Below are 23,605 nucleotides of genomic sequence, written 5' to 3'. Positions count from 1 at the left end.
GCGGGGACCCTTACCTAGCTGTTTGACCAAATATCTTTCAGGCCGCTAGTTAAACGGCGCTATTTAGTTAAAAGGCTAGGCTGTGAATTGAACGGCTAATTAAGTCAGTTGGCTGCGCCATATCCAATTTAATTGCACCTTGCTATCAATACACCATCACTATTAAGCGTTTCTTTCTGAATCCCGAGGTCATGTTAAGGTCACAAGGAGACAAATGCGTAGATCTACGACCATACTGTTTTGTATTGCTTACTCGATTATTATTACAATAATTTAAAGCGTTTTATTCCTTGACCAGACGGAAATATCAATAGAAAATAATAGTTATTGTCTACTACTGTTTTAATCAAACGAAATTGTAGTTTTAACGATGACCCACAGTAATTTGATTGTACTGTAGATTATGGTGGATGGAGGTAGTAATTTAATTATCTTGGACTCTTGGAGTTTGGTTCGCAATACTTTATAGGTAAACGAGTTGTTAATCGATAAATGGATAGATCAATAAAAATATTTATAATTTTATCATTTAGAATACAATTATTATTGGCGAGAAGAGGAACAACAAAATGCACACATTTATTACTATTTTTTATGTAATAGCAGGCAAATCTGATGTTAAGCGATAAATATTGACATTGCCAGAAGGCTCGCAAGTGCGTTGCCGGCCTTGACCTAAAAATTGATACGCTGTTTTCTTGAAGGACCCTAATTCGGATATATTTCAGTGGGCAACTGGTTCCATGATTATGACAAAATTGCGATTCCAAATGAAAGAATTGGAATTGTATTATTTAATACACCTGATGTTAGGTAAGATGCTATCGCTATTGGAGACGAGGTGCCTATTTATCGACTAAAAGAACTTATGTAAGGGTGGATTGAACGGAGCAAGGAGTTGCACAGTAAATAAAAGACATAAATTAATACTGTATATTTTAAGTGAATATATATTTCAAATTGTAACAAGTATGACCCTACTAACAGATTTAATTGTCGCTATATTTTACAAATAGACGATTTGTTTAACTTAACTTTCTTCTTTCCATAACTTTAAGTCGATTGCAGGAAGACTATTGCAAGGCACTAGCGGGTTTCTGAAAAAAAAACTTTTATAACGAAAGGAAAATGATTCGAGGTTTTGATAATTAATATTAAACATATGTATTAAGATATTTTAGTAAGGTATATGCATTTTTTTTACATTTTAAATTCTTAATTTTTAGACAAATTCTGCTTTTACATGAAACTAAATATTGGAAACACGTCTTTACAACTAAATTTAAATCTAACTTACCCATCATTTATTAATTCGAATGCTTGCTGTTGCATGTTCTGTATGTTTGTGTTGTCACACAAAATGCGGGCCATTGATGCTCCTTTCCGAATAGACTGGAGTTGACCTGTCGATGCGAAAGATTATTTGATAAAGGTATATTAAATATAACCCCCGTTGGGGCATGGGACACGTTTCTACACGTGTTGTGTTTTATATACAAATATGTGATCAGCCTTCTGTCTCACGTGGATTAATCATACTTTAACCGTATTAATTGTATAAAAATTTAAAGCAAATTTCTTGACAACTCTCAATTTAGTAATTTAGTTCAGTAGTTTATTTAATTTAATAAGTAGTATTTCATATCTTTTATAAAATTTATTCAATAAATAAAATGATAAATAGACGAAAAACATATTAATAGAACTGGGGCAAAAGTAATTTTTTTTCTAGCTTTTTTTTTAATAGAACTGGGGCAAACGGGCAGGAGGCTCACCTGATGTTTATATTTTTAAAAAACAGGTAGATTTTTTTACAAAATATGTATATTTAAATATGTTTTTTGTTCTTCTTAATATTTATTTCTTAAAACTACACAAAGCTCCAAAACTGGTTTATATAAGCACCGGAGTCGCTTCGTTTCGTCTAGTATAGTTTTTTTACATGGATTTAGACATTGATGAGTAATCTAAAGTGGCATTTCCGAACCAATTCCACTTAGGGTCACAGCTGCGAGCTTTCTGCCAATGAGAGTGTCCTCAGTATCATGAGAGTATCATTTAGCATATGGTGAGTCTGCCCGTTTGCCGCGTTATATTAAAAAAATGGGGTCAAATGCATCTTATTCCTATTTACAAGCCCTTAAATTCGAAGCGACCATTTTATTGAGTGTAAAACAAAAAAAAAAAAAGTATGTATGGTAATGATTATCGCGCTGGTAATGGTAATGTAAGTTTTAACTACTGATGTTTTTATTTGTTGAAAAAGATTACGTCAAAGCGTATGTCAGATGTAATAAAACAAATCTCGTGATAAAGTTAGGATTCGAAGACAGTAAAAATTTCTCTCCAAATAAAAAAGGGTTATAAAAACTTTTTGGTACCATTGATTTTTCGTCTGTTTAATTTTGTTAGAAAGCCTGGCTTAGCGAGTTTCAAATGTTCAGAACTCATTTAAAGTTTGGTAAATGGTTTTCATATGTTTATTTTCTTATTAATACTCGTATAAACCTCGGTCATTTGACGGAAAGCTTCATATTCGGTAATTTGCATGTTGTCATTTAAATTATTTAAAAAAAATACTTATGTACGCGCATAAGAAGTTATACTTCTTTGGCATTATTAAAAATAGTTTTTGATTGCATACAAATAATTAATTACAATTAAATGATCAGACTGGAAAAGGAGTCATTATAGTCAATAAAGTTTAAAATAAATATTTATTATTATTCTCTTACATTAAGTGTAACATAAATTCTATTATTATTGCAATGTTGTTTTTAAATTATGTCCAATGCCGTAGCATCTTCCGTGGGCAACTTCATTCTGTCAATTTTGTGTCACGGTGCGCGCGCATCGTAAAATTTCAGTCTCATCAATTTTTCATAACGCGCCTAAAGAAGTATAACTTCAAAAAACACAATAGCAATTAATATCATTTTTAGTATTATCCTAAATATCCTGTATATTGTGTATAATAAAGATTTTTTTTTATTTCTTCAGTATTCAGGAATAGCGCAATTTTTACTTCAGTATGGACAATATATAAGATTCGTTAAGAACTAGAATTTCGTATAGAAGAACCCATAAATAAGAACCTTAAAGCTGTGTAGTAAATAGTTTATAGTTGGCTTATTGGCTTCAGCGTGCGAATCGCATCCCTGAGGTCGTAAGTTAGAGCCCCAGCTGTGCACCAATGGACTTTCTATCTATGTGTGCATTAAACACTCGCTCGGTGAACCGTGTGAAAAACATCGTGAGGAAACCGACCTTAGACCCAAGTAGCCACTAGCCTATTATAAAAACACAAGTGATCACGAAATATTTATAGAAATCTGGCCCAGACCTTAAATAAATTATGGCAGTACCTAAGTTAATATTTTCATGGTATTGTTGAAAGTAAAGTTGTACAATTCGTTGAAAATCGTAAAAATCTTGTTAAAATACGCGAAATAGACGCGGGCGAAAGGTAGAAATTGATAAGTAAATAGTTATATTCCAGTTCATTTGTACAAACTTGGTATCGTAACTAGTACCGCCTGTGAGTGTGGCGAGAGCTATTCTGACCTGAATCATGTTTTCTTTTCTTGTCCTAAATATGACCATTCTTCCTTATATACTTCTTTAGTATCTCTCTCTGTTCCCCTTCCTACCAATATTTCTTTCCTTCTTCGAGATTTAAATTCCCTTGTATATAGTATTATAAGTATATTTATTGTAAATAATAACATTAAACTATAATTTTGATTTATTTTTCCCCTTATGTAACTATACTGATTTTGTTGTAAATTTAATGCGTTTTCAATCATCTATGTTATGTCGCTTCGTTTCCTTCGTTTTTTATTATTAGCAAACTGTAAATAATTAAAACAGCGACTTATAAAAATCTTATACCTACTTGACGCTGGCTAATGCACAAACCGTGCCAGAGCCATAAAGGAAAAAAAAAATTGTTATAATTACTTACTTGGAGTGAAAGCGATTTCCGAGTCCCCGTTCTCATAGAAGTACCTGTCACCCACTCTAGTCCTGTAAAACTGTTCCGTAAGCAGACATAGATATGTCGGCCCAGCCTCTGTACCAGGAACGTTGTTTTCGAGCGAACCTCCTACCACGAGATCGATATCCCTTACATCCTTGTAAAGAACGGCTAAAACCTCCACATTCTGGAAAGAAAACGTTAATCACTAGGTACATAGTATAAAACAAACTCACTTTCCCTGTCCCTATATCCCTATGTATGCTTAAATCTTTAAAACTACGCAACGGATTTTGATTCGGTTTTTTTAAATAGATAGAGTGATTAAAGAGGAAGGTTTATATGTATAATAACATCCATTAACAGTGGAGAAATACTGTTATTTTTGAGGTTTCTAAGGTGATGTCGTCAATAATTACATTTTTTCCGCTTACATTGCAAACGCAGGCGAAATTTATCCAAATTTAACGGCAGTCCACGGGCAGTAATGAATAAATCAGCACTACTGGATCGATTTCAATCATATTTTCATTCAGTGACATAGGCTATAAATTTTATACCCGTGTGAAACCGGAGCGGGCGCTATGTTTTTATATACAACGTTCACAGTTTTTCTACAGTGTATTTAGTATTAGCATTGCACCCGTACAAAGCCGGGACGGGTCGCTAGTAAATTATATAGCGATTCAATGAAATGACAAGAGCCGGCAATTTGGCCGATAAGGATATAAAACAAGTATACAACAACAATTAAATATAGTATTGTCTTTGATTAACATAACTCTTATTACACATTTAAAGAAAAACGCTTTTTACCGGATTAAAGTTATGTATTATTATAAATTTACAACTATTTGACATAATTTTAGATTTATGCGTGCGTGGTCACGGTGACCACGCACGCTGTAAAGCACGCGAAACGTCGGATAAATTTAAAATTATGTCAAATAGTTGTAAATTTATAATAATACATAACTTTAATCCGGTAAAAAGCGTTTTTCTTTAAACAATTAAATAATCAAGAATATGACAAAATTATAGATGGACCCTACTTATATTCCCGATTTAGCGTTTTTTTTATATAGAATGCTATCAAAATGTATTTTATATGTAAACTGAAATAGATTTGGCCATATTGAAAAGTAGAAAAGTTAATTTCCTGTTTATGATGAAACTGAATATATATTGGGCTATTCGATATTCTCTGTTCATTAAATCTAACAGTTAGCCAAAACTATTCTAAAAATGTGCTCTTTGCAATCAAGATTAAAAAACTTAATGAATAATATTGAATTAAATTATAAATCGGCAACTATTGGCCCAGGGTTTAATTACGCGAATTAAAAAAAAAAATCTTCTCCATATTCATTACGCTTTAACAAATCATGATTCACAAAACATGTATTTATTATTACCGTATTCTTACAGTGTCTAAATTCTTACACACTAACAAAATTAACTAAATTAAGAGAAAAATAATTATTTTAAAAAGCCTCGGTACTCACTTCCTCTGATATGTATTCCTTCATATCATCGAAGGTTCTAGGAACAGGGAGACCACAAATAGCACGAGCCTCTGTGTAAGTGCCCAACCCATGGTCACGACCACGCTGGATGTCCAGAGCACGAAGGTCTGTTCCTACGGCCTTGCTGTGTCTAGAATTAGGTTAGAATCAGTATCACGAAGAGAAGTGATAAAGATCGCAAATATTAAGCGCGTGATTCAAGGTAAAATATATATTCGTTGAGAGTTAGGAGATAAGCTTAGTGGCTTGAACGTGCGTATACTAACCCTGATCGTGTATTCCGATCACGGTAACAATAAACTTTCCTTCTATGTGTACAAATAACACGCGGTCGACGGCAAAGGAACTTAAAACCAAAATCTATGACGTGAGTCACGCAAGAAGGCTGATCACCTAATTCATTATTAAAAAAATATCACGAAACAGCTACAGCCCTGCGATTCTGTAACTCACTTCACGAACTCACAGAGCGGTTTTCGCATCGGCGGTCGCTCTCAAATCAGTCGTGAAGCAGTCATTTTATGACTTGGGAGGTGGGAGCTTGTACTTTATTGTTTATCAGAATCCCAAATCATAAAATTACTGCTTCACGACTGATTTGAGAGAGACCGCCGATGCGAAAACCGCTGTGTGAGTTCGTGAAGTGAGTTACAGAATCGCAGGGCAGATATCTGAGGCAAAGCTCCAGAGGTTGAGTGGTCACAATTTTTAAATATTAAAATAGGTTTTATTAGTTTTGAGTTTTTATTTTTATTTCACTACTGTAAAACATTAATAAGTATTCATTTAAAGAAATGATCTGGCTCATTTCTCTTCATTCTAGTTACACATGCCGCCATTCGAACTTATTTCAATAAATTTATCTTCATTAAAAAATTATACACTATGGGCCGCTCATAATAATTAAAACTAATAAACAATACTACTTAATTAAAAGTGAATAAGAGCTTTGTTGTGTCGGTAAACTTACTTAAAAGTAAACGACTTTTACCTTTAAGTTCTTGAAAGCCTGGCAATGCATTAATTTTGTTAAAACAAAGAAGAAAACTTAGGAAACCTGAAATAAGTCGAATTTAAGGTGTTCGTGAACGAGAAATCTATTAAAACTTCGAATTAAGTTTGCTTCTGTAACTTAAGGACCTATCCTATCTCTAAACTCCAAAAAAGTACATTGTTTCTTTCCATTTTTCGTCATCGTTTCTTGAAGTAGGGCGAATGGAAAAAATATATGGTAGAGTTGAGTAGTTTATGTATCCATTTTGAAAGATCGATACACGATTTAAATAACTTCGCTCGATAGAAAAAAAATCCAAACATAGCCAATTTTTAACACTTTGAATTCATTTTATGACGAAAATGTATATGGAACATAATTTTGAAATTTACACGATATATTTAATCGCAAGCTACTTGGCTTGCGATTAAATATATCGTGTAAATTTCAAAATTATGTTCCATATACATTTTCGTCATAAAATGAATCCATTTCAGAAAAAAAAATGATAAAATTACATTAATTTAATGTTTTACATAACTAATTGTTATTACGGGCCGACGCGACGCGTCTCTCTGCGCACCGCAGTCCACCCCGAGACACTGACACAGCAATTCGTGCTGGGATAGGGCCTTAACTGAAGAAGTATATCACTTACCGGAATAGATAATTTATCGTTTCGCTATCCCAGAACTGGTCACTCGCCGATTGTGGTTGGGCAGTGAAGCCCATAGTGAGTTCATCGAAGAAATTCGAAACTTCCAACATAATGGGACGGTCAAACCAATCGCTCAAGCGGGTGTACGCCGCTAATTTTCTGTCTTCTTTCATCAAACTGTTTAAAATATATGTAGATTTTAATGCGCTGTACAGAAACAATGTATACAAGAGGAAAATTAGGCTAGTACTGGCTCCTCTGCGCGATACCTATCCCGATTTCGGTTCAAAGATTATTGTCAAAGAATAAAATTCACTTAGTGAGCAAAATTTCAGCTTACCGGTTACTTAAAGTATCAACATCGTGTTATCAAATTATTAAAAAATAAGCTATATAAAATAAAAATAATTAGTTTAGCAAATATTAATAAATAAACTATGTAACTTCGTGTAAAATTGATTCCCAAAAAAAGTGCATATTGAAACAGGCATTGTGTGACTATTGAATAGACAACGAGATAGATAGATCAAGATAACACGGAATTTCCGTAGCGGTACAAAAACTAAATATTCGGAATCACTATCGCTATTTCAAGTTACAGAGCAATTAGTGAAGTCTTAAATAAAATTCATAATTAAGTAGTTGTCTCCGATTTTCGAGGCTGAATTTTTTATATTTTGGAATTAATATAGCCTTTTTTACTCAGGAACAATGTAGTATTCTAAAGGTGAAAGAATTTTTAAAAGGGTCAGTGGTTTTTGATATATATCTTTATAATATTCGTTAATCACACAGGGATAATACCCTTAACTAGTGAGAAAAGAGAAGAATTTCGGTTGAGTGATTCCGAAAATTCCATTCCACAAAACATTACTTCTAATATAAAAATCGTGAAGTTAATTAATCTGTACTGCCTATAGCCACAAAGAAAATGTAGGCGTAAACCGATATCGTGATCTAATTAATTATTGATAAAATCTCTAAAGGCTCCATTGAATATTGAAATTAAGAATTTTAATGGTAAGACATTTGGACGAAAATAACTCCGTGACTTTATTGTTGAGGTATTATAATAAAGCAATACAAAACATGCTAAACAAATTTGTTCAAAATGCTAAAAAATATTTTTTTTCTAATATTGGTTCGTGATCTTAATCTATATAAATAAAGATTAATCCCAAAATATGTTGCTAAGCTCGAACTCGAAGACGGCTGGACTAATGCAAGTAATTTTTTAAATTTATTCTTTGAAGTCTGAGAAAGGATTTTATTGAGATATAAATAGAAAAAATGGCTTAGTAAATAATTTTAGGCTACTTATGAAATTATTAAAAATATTTTTTTTTTACTTTGCGAAGTGTGACGCTGAATTGGCATTCAATACTAGTAAAACAAATTTATATAAGGTCAAGTCATAACACTTGATTCACTTATCTAAAATTCATCAAGAATTTGGCCTGAAAGTATCCATTTTCATAGTCATACGGAAATGAATACAACGATTGTCTCAAAGAAATTAATTTATGAGAAAAACTATCACAGCAATTTATTATTATTTTTTACTAAAAATACTATTCTGTAAAGAAATCTGACCCAAACGACTATGGGTTCGTAACTCGTAGTTCAAAACGCCCCCTGTAACCCATGTCGTGAAGATAAGGAGGGAGCTTGTAGTTTATTGTTTATCAGAATGCCAAATCGTAAAATGACTGCTTCACGACTGATTTGAGTGCGAAAACCGCTGTGAGAGTTCGAAAAGTGAGTTACAGAATCGCAAGGCTGTACTCCTTTCATTATGATATATGTATTTGACAACAACAACTACAACGTAAGTACTGTAATTTGTTAATCATGCTCTTAATGAAGTTTTCATTTAGTTTTAGTTTTTACTTTTTACTTTTACTTTTTTTTATTTTGAGGTTGTTTGTTTAATTTTTTGCCTTGCTAGCTTGCTTATGTTCTAATACAATTGATGTGTGTGTAAAACTTGATGTATAATTTTATGCGTACACATTGTTTTATAACTTATAAATAAATTATTTGAAGTACTCTTTTGTCTCTGTCAAATTGTGTTTAATCTGTGACAAGAGAATACTTTTTTCTTTGAATACTACTTATACTACTAATACTAATTATACTAATTATACTAATTATACTACTTATACTACTTATACTACTTTTTAATTTATGTTATTATTATTAATTACTTAAGATGTCCTGTGGAACATGGTGTAATGGTTGCAGCTCCTTACAAACGTTGTGTAAAAAAAAAACATGCCGATTAAAAAGAGTGGCGGAGAGTTTATTGCCAGTTCTTCTCTTCCGTTCTACGCCCTTGATTTGAGAACTGGCAGTAAATGTAAAATTAGAAGCATTAATATGTATTTCTTTAATGACGAATCACAAGTGTACATTGTGTTACCTACGTGAATAAATGATTTTTGAATTTGAATTTGAATTTGAATTGACTTATACTACTTATACTACTTATACTACTAATACTACTTATACTACTTATACTACTAATACTTACTGTAAGTATCCTCGGATCAACGTGTGGAAGTGCCTGAAGGCTGCCGTCGCATGCTCATCAGAGACTGATGCGTCTACATTGGAGTTGTAATCGTTCACATAGCCTTCAGCATCAGGGTGTATCAATCTGTTTCTCAACATATTGTTGTAGCCTATGAAGTAATGAGTTTTTTTATATATTAAATATTTAGAAAAATTAACCGATTTCATAATAGAATTTGTATGTATGTGATATGGTAGAAGTAGATATATGATCCAAGCAAGTATGTTAACTTCATAAGTATGTTTGTTTAGAAATTTCTTGGAAACTTATCCATATAGAAGTGATCAGCATTTATGGCTGTCCCATGAATCTGTCTGAACAGTTCAAGTTTCATAGAAATCGGATCAGTAGTTTTTGAGATATTCACGCATTTCTGGAGGGGATATAAATATGTAATAAACTAGAGGATCCGACAGACGTTGTCCTGTACACACGTTTTAATGTAAATTATTCTCTACTCCAATTGAACAGACAAAAAATTTCATCAAAATCTGTCCAGCCGTTTAGGAGTTTAATTAGGAACACATGCACAGAAGATTAATATAATATATACCAGCTGTTTATTTGCTGTATAGATAAATAACTTAGATACCGACTGCAGCGCCATCTGCCAGGTTGATTTGTGAATCTATATCATCCAGGGTGCCACCCAAACGCATACAAAAAAAATTCCTTCAAATCGCTTCAGTCGTTTAAGAATGCCAATACACACATACAGTAGAATTATATAATATATAAAGATGATATCCTTCTTTTTTTTATCGTAGGTTTACTTTTCGCATTTTTTTGACACCCCAAATCGTTTAATAAAATATAATTCATAAATTTACTTTTTTTTATTGCTTTTTGTATCTTTCGCCTTTCCAGTACCTTTCAACGGTATCCAACTGTACCTTGAATAGTTTTTTTTGTAAGAACGCTCTAACTTTAGTATCTATTGGGGACAAAAGTGTTCGATTAACTTACCAAGGAATATGGGAAGATATTCATAATAGTTAAGATGTTGGTATTGGGCAATATTTATCCTTCTTGCTTCTTGGAAGATCTTTTCATCACTCCAGCCTGGGTTGATTTCGGCCAATTCACCTGCTAAACGGTTGTGTTCCCGTAACATGAGAATGTGGAGGATGGCCAAATGCGGACTTTGGTTCATGCGACTGTCACCTATAAAAATATTAAAGAACCTTAATTCGGTACACAAAATATATTGGATTTTTTCTCTAATTTTGCCTGCATCCTAGATATACCTACTTCTATAGATGTACTAGCTGACGCGGCATACGTTTGTTTTGTCATGTATATTTTTTCTAGGAAACATTTTTTTATTAAAAAAAAATATATATCCACATTATAAAATATAGGGTTTAATTGTAGAGTGAAAATTAGGGGTGTATGTGTTTTGTATGCTGTATCATAAAAAAATAAAAACAACAAAAATTTCTAAGGAATATTTTTTTTACGGTGGACACCTCTTATCACTTACGGGTTTGAAACATAGATCGTAGCCGATACTCAGACTTACTGAATATGCATAAAAAATTTCAAATCGGTCGAGCCGTTTCCGAGGAATATGGGAACGAACATTGTGACACGAGAATTTCATATATATAGAGATTATATTATACCTAGCAAAACAATACTTTAGTTATATATTTTACTGGTGTGCGTGATATACATTTTAAGAGGTTAAAAAAATAAAATTACCACATGTGCCCTTATTACCATGTGTATACATTACTAGTGGTACCTATATTACCATGCCTCCCCTTAACTTACCGGTCATATAGCAAGGTTCATTATCAGACTCTGCTCCAGCACATGCCTCTGTAGGACTGGCTTCTTGAGGAGGCCATTCCTGCCCACCCCTAAAATCAGTCAACATTTTCCCCCCTTGGAAGGAACGAAGTTTCTGAATTTCACTTTCAGTGTTACCATACACAAGCGAAAGATCCAAGTAAGCGGTAACTACTGACACCTGAAAATTAATCATTAGATAAACAATAATTATTAAAATATATCACACCAAAATTATTATTTTCTTAACTTTCGTCTACATAATGTACATATTTAAAAATAAATGTCTATTTTCCCTTGCATTACACGTGAACGGACGGAACAATCGATTTTTTTTTGTATATTGTGTTTATGATTGACAGGAGAAGGTACTTAATATGAATGTTTAAATTAAGGAAGTTGAGCAGACATTAGAAAATTTGAGAGAAAATTAATTTTCATAACTGTCAGTTGTTTGAAATAACTGTTAGTGATTGACAGAATGTGCGCTTTGTTGACACAGATTGTATAGCATCACAATAAAAAAACACTATATTTCTTATTTTTATTAATAACCAGCTGTTCCCGCGACCTTCGTTTTGCCTTATATGATTTTTTACTTAGCCTTTTTAGTAGCTACATACAAAGGGAATATTTTTCTATTCTACAACATAAAGACTTTTCACTTACCGGAAAAAAAAGTAAACTAAAAAGAAAATTTTATGTTGTTTTTGCCAACCATGTATTATCTCAAAACCTTCCTCAGAGTTCAAGGAATAAATTTAAAAAAATACTCGAACTGGTTTAAGCTACATATTTTATTTTTATTTATACCAATACCAATTCGACTTCATAATTATAGATAAGACAGGACAACGTCCGTCGGGAGACACGAGATAAATTATAATGTAACCGGTATTAAGAATTGTAGTGATCTATAGTTTAGAATAGTGTTGGCCGATGCGAGACTCTCAATCCATAGGCCGCGCGTTCGGATCATCGAATCACGCCTTTGATTTTTTTCTGTCAATGGGCGCAACAGTCGGACTATAGAGTATTAATTATATCGAGAGGAAACATTCATGTCTCTCACCTACTTACGTATTTTATTAAAAGCCAACGTTGTATAGCCAAATTTTTTTTAACTAACGTAAAGGAAAATAATGCTTTTTGTTTTATGTTAGGAAAACACTCAGTGTTTTTTTTATTAATTTAGATATAAGAATGAATAAGAACTAGGTTGGATTTTATATTGACGATTTAAAAAAATAGGTAGAAATAAACTATGGTTTAGTATAAGATACTATGTTAAAATGTAAGTAAGAATAATACCTGGAATATATTAAAATCAATTTTATACATACGGGAATAGCTGCCGAGTCTTCGGGTGTACACTTCCGATCCCTTGTAGATCCAGTTCTGACGAAGTTAAGGCATTGGGTTCCATAAGGAGCATGGAACGAGTCATTCGCTGGTACTTTAATTGGGGCACATATGGGGTTGGTGGTGGCATCAGGGCCAAATTGGCCATTGGAACAACATACTGCTGGCTTGTCATCTAAAGTTTATTAAGGAAAAATGTATCTACTAGCTATGCCACATGGTTTTGCTTTATAATTCGGTTGTATTCTAGTCTGCCTTGGAAAATTGGCCATAATTTTTCAATTAGAAAAGGTACCTGACCCTCTCAACTTTATAGGTATAATATTGAAATTCATAGTAAATATATCAATTATCATTATTATAATAATCGTTCGAAATTTTTATCATTTTATGAATAGAAATTTTTCCATACATGAGATACCTAATCTAAGCGCGAGATTCTAAATTATTTAAAAAATAGGTTAGAAGGCAAAATTAAAAAAAAAATATTAAGAAGTTGGTATTGGTTTTTAAGAAAAGTTCACACTTCAACTTTTTTTGGAATTTAACATTAGATATAATGTGCCTTTATAGTTTATTTTTTATTTCTGATTTTGACATTTTGCATTTTTTTGCTAACGGACCATCCATAAAGTACGTCACACGTTAATGGGGAGGAAGGGTATCACCGAAGTGTGACATCGTGTGACAAGGGGCATGGGGGGGTCAATACTTTTGTGACGTCACATGTTAAAATTTTAAATACTAAAACCATTGATATACAAAAAACCCAAGATGCACAGTCTCGAATAAAAGTAACGCTAGAAACACCCGAAACACTATTTCTGTCTCTTTCTATAAGTTACATGCATATATTATTGCAAAATCAACCTTACGCGAATTGTTTAAAGTTGTTATTACAACGATTATTTTTAAATACATACATAAATTAAAAAATGTGTGACGTCACATCAGGAGGGGGGGTTATAAAAATGTGACAACCTGTGACAAGGACGGTGGGAGGGGTTCAAAAGTCCTAAAATTCGTGTGACGTACTTTATGGATGGCCCCTAACTACGTATTTCTTATACTTTAGTTTCAGTATTTTTTTTTTCCTTAATAGGGTTGCGTGGAAGAGATCGCTAGTTAGGGCCATTGTCTAATATTTTAAGGCAACTTAGTACTCATAAATAACTTAAATAATTATAGCTAAAGCGTATACTTTGATTTAAGGCCGATTTACATTATCTTAGTGTTTAGGAGGGTGCTTTAGGATAGTACTTTAGTTGAAACATGTAAACGCTACTTGCTTTAGTAAACGCTACGCTAAAGAACTTGCCTTTCAAGTTGTACTAAAGCACTCTCCTAAACACTAAGATAATGTAAATCGGCCTTTACTCACCAGCTGAAACCCCAGATGCGGTTAGTGACATATCGTGTGCGACAAATTGGCCCCACTGCTGAGCGTTTAAATTCCATTTGGGATCCTCGACAAGCTTGTCCGGGAAAGCTGCTGTACTGATTTCACGAACGTTGGGTAAATCATCGCCATCGATAGATACTGGCAGTTTACTTATACCTGTGAAGAATTTCCTCCAATAATTCATGTTAAGAAAAGGGGTTCGTGGGCCTAGAAAAGGTCTCTCTATTTAGTTTTTTTTTATATAGCAGGAGGCAAACTGGCTCACCTGATGTTAAGTGATACCGCCGCCCATGGACGTTAACATTGCCAGGAGGCTCGCATGTGCGTTGCCGGCCTTTTAAGAAATGGTACGCTCTTTTCTTGAGGGACCCTAAGTCGAATTGTTTAGTCGAAATACTTCAGTGGGTAGCTGATTCCACACGGCAAAAATTGCCTTTATGTTATTTTTATTATAATTAAGGTTGGTAAATAGTAAACATTTTTCATATATATATATAATATCAGTCTGTTTGAAAAAAAAAATGATTTCTTTTATATTCATACGACATATAATAGAAAATAGCGTTCAAGGAGTTCTGTCCTTGTTTATAGTCTTACCGAAACTATTTCTCGGTCCTAAATACGTGAATATTATTATTATCAAAAAGACATTCTGAGTATAACAGCGATATAATAACACCATATCCTTCATTCATTTATCACATTGACGATAAGAATTTAGGTGAATTTCAATGTTAGTAATTGAATTGTATCGGAAACTGCGAATGAACCATTGCCGACTGTCAAAGAGACAATTTCGGTTGTTATGTAGCCCGATGATTTATTTCGCGTAATTGCATTTGTCTATCAAACGTTTTGAACGGTATTTTATTGATACGAAGAAATTTCTTATATCAAGTACATGATAATTTTTCGGTATATCCAATAATATTATTTTCATGTGTTCATAAAAGCAGTGTAGGCCTATTTAAGGATACGAATGAAACGATGTTATTTCGTTCATTCTCTAGCATACGCAGAGTTACAAACTATAGTTAAACTATTCGTTTGCACTATTCGTTCGCAATGACTAAAAAAAGGGTGCGTGTACTTATGTACGCGCGTAAGAAGTTATACTTCTTTGGCATTATTAAAAATAGTTTTTGATTGGATGCAAATAATTAATTACAATTAAATAATCAAAGACTGGAAAAAGAGTCATTATAGTCAGTAAAGTTCAGTTTACATTTGAAAAATTAAATAAATATTTATTATTATTCTCTTACATTAAGTGTAACATAAATTCTAAAATAATTTGAATGATGTTTTTAAATTATTTCCAATGCCGTAGCATCTTCCGTGGGCAACTTCATTCTGTTAATTTTGTGTCACGGTGCGCGCGCATCGTAAAATTTCACTCTCATCAATTTTTCATAACGCGCCTAAAGAAGTATTACTTCAAAAATATTTTTTATATTGTTACTAATTAAATATGAATACATTATATATCTTAGAAAACTAAAATAAATTTTAAATGGGCCCTGTGTTCTTTATAATTACGATGTAGGTTAAGAATATTGTAAACAATTTAATGAAAATATTATTGTGAAAAGAAAAAAGCTATTATTATTTTTATACAATAACGATTCTTTATTTAGAACCGGGTTCAAACATACCGAACTATCAAGTATCGAAGGATCAATTTGACGTGTAATTCAATTGTAAATAGTTTTACTTCATTTCTGTATTTTTTTTAAATAATTGTAGTTAATAAGCGCGATTTATTTATTTTTATAAATTTACGTGACGATCGGACACAAATTGGTCACAAATTCTTCGTCCACCGAAACGTCGAAATTCATTATACAACTACACTATAAACACTATATTATATGGTAATTGACAAAATAGACAAATCCTTAATGATGTCAAACTTAACTGTAGGGTATTAATTAAACGATCATAGTGCTGGAAGTTCCGCCAAGTAACCTAGTGTATGAGTATCAGAAAAAGAAGGGTGTCTACCAGATACGTAGCGCTGATTTTGCAATATTGGCATCATCGGATCGCTTTAGGATCCCGCGGTACAGAAGGTCACCCTCAAAATCAAGGTCAAGATCGCAACCGCTATTATATACCTATATGATTGGACAATTCACACCAATTGACCTAGTCCCATGCTAAGCTGGTGAAGCTTGTGTTATAGGTACTAGGCAACGGATATACATACATATTATAGATAGATAGACATATAAATACATATTTATACACCCAAGACCTAAGCACAACACCAAATGCTCATCACATCGATGTTTGTCTCAGCCGGGGATCGAACCCGGGACCCATGGATTCGCAGTCAGGGGTACTAACCACTAGACCAATGAGCCGTCGAGCTATTCAAAGAGTACCAGCGCAGGGTGCGTTTAAGAAGCAATTGGTGCTTACCGTCAGCGTAGTTAATTCGCAGAAGTTTTGCGTAAGGCGTGTCTGGCATGCCCCAACCTGGATTATCTAAGTTATTACAGCTTCCATCGTACGATCTGTACTTGGAGCTAGGGCATTCGGTGGGTGGCACTGCGCATGACTCTGATCTCACTTGCCTTACGGATCGTGTGCTGAAAATATGATAGCATTTGAAATGGAACATCTCTTTGACTGGCTAAGATAGGATGAAAGCAGGTGGGTCACTTTTAATCTAAATCTAACTGCTCATGAACACCTGCAACTCTGGGGGTTTAGAGGTGTGCCGAGCTTTATGGGTATGCTACACCCTTTTATCGATAACTAGTAACATAATATGTATATTTAGTTTTTAAGATACTATAACTACTACTATAACTATTATAACAAAACAAAATCAGTAGACTAGACTATCGTAAGTAAGTAGTCGCCATTATTTGTAGTCATTTATTGACTTTAGTATCATTATATTTAATATTTAATTAGTTGTATCTGCTTAATAATATAAAATAAAGAAAATTACCTGCTCAGACTTCCAAGCCCACTATATTTACATTTAATTTCTCTGAAAAGACAAGATATAACATTTTAAACGATTCACAGAATTGGAGCTGCAATGAAAACCAACACATCTAAATAATAACATTAAAAAGTAGAGTAACGTTGACACCGTTACAACTAATGACCTTATGACTCTTTTTCACTTCTCTTATGTTTTTGTTACATTCAACTTAATTTCCGAGAGTAGGTACATGTAACATTAGTTACTATGACAATAACAAAAGAATCCACGTAATGGCGCCCTTTATTTGAATTAATAATAATTACTTTCTGTGATGATAAAAAGGTAATCTGATTATAAACTAGTCCAAGTTAAATAACGTTATAAATTGAAATATATCGAATTGCCTAAATATAAAAATACTTTTATCTTACCCTAGTCCAATGACAGGCAATTCTTTAGAAGGATCACTGTACTCCGCGTATGTCAATACATAATCCACTCCCACACACGCACAGATAACAATAAAAGCTAGCACCTTATTCATCTCTGAAAATAAAATGTTTCTTGTATTACCAGTGAACTGTAACAGATGTTTAATAAAAATCTGTGAATTTAGTCACGTTTATTATGCAAAAACTAATATTTGTATATAACGAATGATTAATAATTATATACTTACTTATTATTCATTATATACAAAGATCATCATTTGTACTGTTTTTTGATGACTGGTTACTATGGAGGAGGACTAGGAAAAATACTAGTTATTTTTGTAAAATTAGGAATGAATAAAATTCCGTAATATTATCCAACTCGCAGTAATGGTCTTAGGGTCGATTCGACCAAACAAGAGTAAATCTTAATCTTAGAATAAATCGTCAGTTAATCGAGAGTAAATCAATTTTACGTTTTACCAACTACAAATTCTAAGAATAGTGGGCTTATGCGGGAATTGCTACTATACCGCCGTTTCGCACGGAATAACAGCTATTCCTAGAATAATTTAATGGCGTCAGTCAGTCCAATCAGCTGATTTCTGTCATTTCACAAATATGTATTCTGTGTTTTAATTTCAAGTCAACGCAACGCACTAAATTAATAGTCTAGCATTGTATAATGAAACGTTTAAACAATTTATTATTTATTTATTTGTTCTTAGATTTTTTATTTTCTATAATATTAGAATGAAATTCAACTGGGCTGAGAACAGAAGTTCCTTTTTAGACGAAAGCCTCAAACAAACAAGAAATAAAAACTTTTTGTTGTCGTTTGACACCTTTTAAAAGCTACTTTTTCACACTATAATACGGCAAAATCGAGTTGACATGATGTATGCTCTTACACTTTCCCGTTGTAGAACAACATTTATTTGCCGAGTTTTATTTTCGTTCACCATTCTCTTGCTATTCGCGTATTGTAATTCCTAGCACAATTATACTATCGATTACGTGGACAAACGACTATGGATTTACTCGAGATTAAAATCATGGAATAGATTATTCTTGGTATAGTTACTCGTGTATAAATTGAAGTTTGGTCGAATCGACCCTTAGCTGTCTTATTATGCATTTATGAACGTCAAAAATTAAATAACTTAATTTAACAAAGGCGCCGAACGATCAGAATTATTTATATCCGCCACTCTTTCTAATACCCAACTGTTTTATTTTACAAAGTACCTACTTGTAAGAAGCTGTTTTGCCTTGCTATTCTTAACATGAAACATTATATATAAGTACTTAATTACAACGTAATCGGCTGTTACGACTATTGGTTTTTACGACCATATATGAGTAGTTCCTTAATAGATATTGACTGTAATTACAATTCCAATAGTGTGCAAAGGAACAAAGTTGCCCCAACTATATTTTATATTATTTTATTTTATATATATTTATATACTTCACTCTCTCAAGTTGGTATTGGTAGAATAATGGTCAAGATAGAGAGAGATGGAGCCGGTTGTAGGCTTTTACTCTTTAAAGAATAAATGAGTATTATTATGTATATAGCTTAAGGGTTTAATTATAAATATATACTTCATTGGACAAATTTAAAACAGTAAAATAAACTAGTAAAATTTAACTGCACAAGATTTTTGAAATTAAATTTTCTTTCATAATTAAGAGCTAAACTCTCAATCTAGCATATAATAATAATTGCCTCGTATTAAATAAATGCCTCGTAATGGTGATGTTCTTAATTGATATTTTATTATACGTAAATTACATATTTCTTATAAATAGTATCAATCTTGAAATTAAGCGGCCGCTATCAAACATTTATCAAAAGATAAGAAGATTATATGCATGTAGGTAATCATTAGCTGCTTATTATAATAATTGCCCCAGTTGGACCTACTTTATAAAACGTCTTTATTTGGTCTTCCTGTGTTAAAATTTTCCCTATAGCATATTGCTTAGGGTTACAAAGCTTCATACCGATTAAAATAAGTATGTCTCAATATTTACAAAACGATATTATGACAATGCCTAGTTTGTATATAATACTGTACGTTATATTATATATGTCACCGTAAAATTGTAAACACCGTTACATTGTAATCTATCTCGCGAGATTGTAAACTGTCGAAAGATTGTGAACATCAACGAACTGTTTACAATTTAACGTATTATTATTCGGTAGATTGTAATCTATCGAAGTGAAACCGTCAAATTGTGAAACGGATCGCACCTCGCCCGCTGATTGGTTGAACGGAATATGCCCCGCGCCACCATATTTGTTTGTTAATTCGTTTGGTGGCGAGTTTATAATCTTGCGAGATAGATTACAATCTAACGGTGTTTACAATTTTACGTTAACATATATATGTTATGTTACTATCATAGATTCCTTTCCTTCCTTCCTTGGTTTCCTTCCTTTCCTTGTAATCCTAGAGCTACTAGAACTTACTAGAACGAACATACGTCTCGCTTATCTGCGACTTTTAATGGTTCAGTGAATAGCTATCTCGCTCTTACAACTAAATTAGTAATATTGATGAGTATTTATTTTTCCGACCCAAATATCGGCCAATAGAATTGCACCATTCGACGTCACGTGGTACAACCTACATGGTATTATACTGATAATTTTTTGTGAAAATTTTCTCTGGTCGTTGCTTCAAGAAAAGTATTAAGTAGTTGTTTTATTCATTATGAAATTCTTATTTGTTAACTGTACATTTCGTCTCATGGTGCAATTCTATTGGCCGACATTTGGGTCGGAAAAATAATCCCCCGAATACCACACGAGCTTCAAAATTATCGGGCATTTCCCTCAAGGTTCCCTGCAAACAAATATATTTGTTTGCAACGAACCTATCGGGAATTACCCGATAATTTTGAAGCTCTTGTGGTATTATAACTGAGTATATTGACATATTTTACAAAAATCTTCATACTTACCGTAACTTTGTGTATCACGCTCTTAATGAGATTTAAGTTTCTTTTTAGTTTTATTATTTCTTTTGTGTTTGCTTGTGATATATTTTCCTCGCTAGTTTGAAATTTTTATGTTCTGATACAATCGATGTGTATGGGTTTAAAATTTGTGACGCCATATTTTCTTGAATATTTTTAGCATTCATGTTGTTTTAGGACTTATGAATAAATAAATATATATCGTAGATACCTAATTAACGTTCTTAATAGAACGTTTTGAATTTTTGATATAAAATATATTTTTTAAGTAGATTTAAACACTTTTGTTCTAACAACTCTTTTCTTAATAGAATCATTTTTTTTTATTAAAAAAAAACCGCCAAAACCTAACACCCGGCTCCTATTTTAAAGAGAGCGCTGCCACAGATAAAGCAACATTTGGAAAATGCCATAGTAATGGCGCGTTCTTGTCACTAGCCAGTAAAATCTTTTTTTGTATCATCATTAAGATAAAGAAATATAGGTAACGGTAAGGTAGGTTATATCATTACTTATTATTAATGTTTTTTTTTTGTAATCTTTCGTTAATTATAAACCCAATATTTTTTTTTAATACTTATATCTGTTTATTTTTATATAAAATTAATTTGTGATTTATAAACTACGATAAAAATAAATTGTAATTGGTTAAGAATCATAATTTAATATAGAAACGATTTACTGAATTAGTGGTGGCATTTTTATTGCCATACGGTCGCCTTCTTGTCTATGATTTTATTGGGTTCTGATTGCATTACTGTACAAGATTTCTGTGTATTCCCACCAGGCACCTTACTTCGTCTATAAAATAAGCTAAGCTTAATAAGTAATTAAGTTATAATTTTTTTTTGCTATATAGTATATTCTTAAAACAAAACCTTGATTGATTTTTCGTTCTATTTAATGGTTATTTATTTCTTTATTTATTAGTAAAAACTAAATGGGATTTATTTACATTAAGAAGAAAAATTTCATTAAAAAAATCAAGTTACCTTATTACAATAAGGTAATTTGTTCTTTGATGTTACAAAATTAAGTCCTGCTACATTATATTACCTATTTTGTATATACCTAAAGATTAAGTTTATATTTCTGTTTATGATTCTCATTCATTTTTTTAATAGAAAGAGTGAATAGAATAATGGTTGCCTGAAAAGCGCTACTCGATCAGGCCGCCCGTAACCCGTATGAGATTATATAATCTTAGAGTTATATAAGTAGGTGTTAAATAAATGAAGAAAAAGTTGAACTTTTACCTTATATATATGCCTTGTAAACTTATATTATCCACATAACATCCGATTATTTTGTAATTTAAGAATATTTTTTCAATATAATTGTGCACATGGGTTCGCTCTTTTGGTTATACGGTATGTAAATATGACGATTGGTGGCTCCAAAAAATTATAGCGCAAACAAAGAAGTGGTTGTTTAAAAAAGAAACCGGAAAGGACATACAAATAAAATTGATGGATTTTGGAGCAAACCGGTAATGACATTGTATTTTTTTTATATACGTCTACACATTATTTCAAATATAAATTTTTCTATGTTAGAAGTTATATAACTCACCGCTATAAAACTACATAGGCTTATGAACTTTGCAGTCTGTCGTCTGAGTTTGACACCTGCTATGTCAGTACAACATTAATTAAAATTTCCTATAATTACTTATGCGATATAGTTATCTATGATTGATAATAATCTTAGGCCAATAACATTATAAAGATCGTTCACAAATGCCCCAAATTTGGTGATTAAAAACATGATAAATGACTAGTATCAAACATAGATAGTGAATTTTGACTTTTTTAATTTAAATTGAAATGTTTCCTTATGTTTGGTACTTTGGCTAAAGGTTATTTATTTTCATACTATGATGGGACCAATGAAAATTATAATAATTGTCTCTGATGGGTCGGATATCTGACACTAACCCAGTTTCACGGTAGCAAGCGCAAGAGCTTTTAGTGCTGAGTTTCCTAGAAATTGCGTAGAATGGAAGTTTTAGATACAGTTTAAACATTTAGTGTCAGAGGTTGATCCACGTGCAAGTGGAATTACGAAATAACGATACGTAAACATAATGACAAATGAAATTACGAAATTTCTATATAGACAACAATTACACCTCTACAAACATAACAAGCACCATAATATATATATATATGTCGCAGCCAACTAGCTTAGTTAGCCGTTCAATCAACGGCCTAGCCTCTTTACCAAACAGCGCGGTTTAACAAGCGGCCTGAGTGATTTTCAGCCGTAGCATTTGTTACAATACTTCTTAAACTGGCTGGCTTACGCCATAAAACATCTGACATAAAAAAATCTTTACTTAATATAATTAAAATGTACCATATTACTATCTGAAAATCATGAGCGACGCCAAATTGACAGTTTGGCAAGTATAAAGCGTCGAGCGATTAAAAAGAGTGGCAAAGAGTTTCTTGCCCGCTCTACGCTCTTGACTTGCGAACTCGTTGGAAATGCAAATATAGAATCAATTTAACATCTTTTCTGTTGACGTTTATAAGTGTACTTGGTTACCTATATGAATAAAGTTATTTTGAGTTTGAGTTGAGTTTGAGTCACCAATCAAAGTTCTTTCATATTTGCCTAGGTGTATCAAATTACTGAATATCATTCAGGCCGCTTGTTAAACGGTGCTGTTTAGTAAAGCGGCATTGCTGTTAAACGGCTAATTAAGCTAGTTGCTATACATAGAGTTGTCTCCTTGCATTCATTCAGAAGGAATACGCGAAATTACCATACGCAAAATCTGGCCAAGTTATACGCGAATCGTCATATTTTAATGAATTGTATAAAAGTCTCAGGTTTTAACCAATGCAAGCTAGCGTCCCTCAAGATAAAAGGGGATCAATCCTTAAGAGGCTGACAATGCACTTGCGAGCTTTCTGGCATTGGATTTTTATTTTTATTTTTATTATT

The 23,605-nt window shown here is 32.4% G+C and overlaps 1 protein-coding gene across 2 annotated transcripts; it reads right to left on the bottom strand.

The window, feature by feature from the left end:
• Positions 1 to 919: 919 nt before the first annotated feature.
• On the bottom strand, positions 920 to 22,310 carry LOC125060993 (peroxidase-like). Of its 2 annotated transcripts, XM_047666128.1 has the most exons (14): positions 22,226 to 22,310; positions 17,663 to 17,777; positions 17,250 to 17,291; positions 16,712 to 16,881; positions 14,267 to 14,443; positions 12,867 to 13,060; positions 11,506 to 11,704; positions 10,696 to 10,893; positions 9,688 to 9,838; positions 7,155 to 7,331; positions 5,482 to 5,632; positions 3,965 to 4,163; positions 1,298 to 1,403; positions 920 to 1,097 (listed from the first exon to the last, which is right to left on the bottom strand). In XM_047666128.1, exons 2-14 carry the CDS (start codon positions 17,773 to 17,775, stop codon positions 1,031 to 1,033), a joined length of 1,944 nt encoding a protein of 647 aa, XP_047522084.1. In that variant the 5' UTR covers positions 17,776 to 17,777; positions 22,226 to 22,310; the 3' UTR covers positions 920 to 1,030. The 2 variants fall into 2 exon arrangements, with proteins under 2 accessions (XP_047522084.1, XP_047522085.1); XM_047666129.1 differs by lacking the exon at positions 17,250 to 17,291.
• Positions 22,311 to 23,605: the final 1,295 nt, after the last annotated feature.

This window comes from Pieris napi, chromosome 22 (assembly GCF_905475465.1).
Source record: "Pieris napi chromosome 22, ilPieNapi1.2, whole genome shotgun sequence".
NCBI lineage: Eukaryota > Metazoa > Arthropoda > Insecta > Lepidoptera > Pieridae > Pieris > Pieris napi.
Note: the sequence above shows the minus strand (reverse complement) of the source record. Positions and strands in the feature narration are given on the sequence as shown.

Excerpts from the sequence above, each read along its gene's own strand:
- LOC125060993 (XM_047666128.1), bottom strand. The coding sequence starts at position 17,775 with ATGAATAAGGTGCTAGCTTTTATTGTTATCTGTGCGTGTGTGGGAGTG. Across the intron at positions 17,292-17,662 it reads TTGCCTGTCATTGGACTAGG|AGAAATTAAATGTAAATATA; the intron begins GTAAGATAAAAG and ends TTGTCTTTTCAG. Across the intron at positions 7,332-9,687 it reads TTGATCCGAGGATACTTACA|TTTGATGAAAGAAGACAGAA; the intron begins GTAAGTATTAGT and ends TATTTTAAACAG.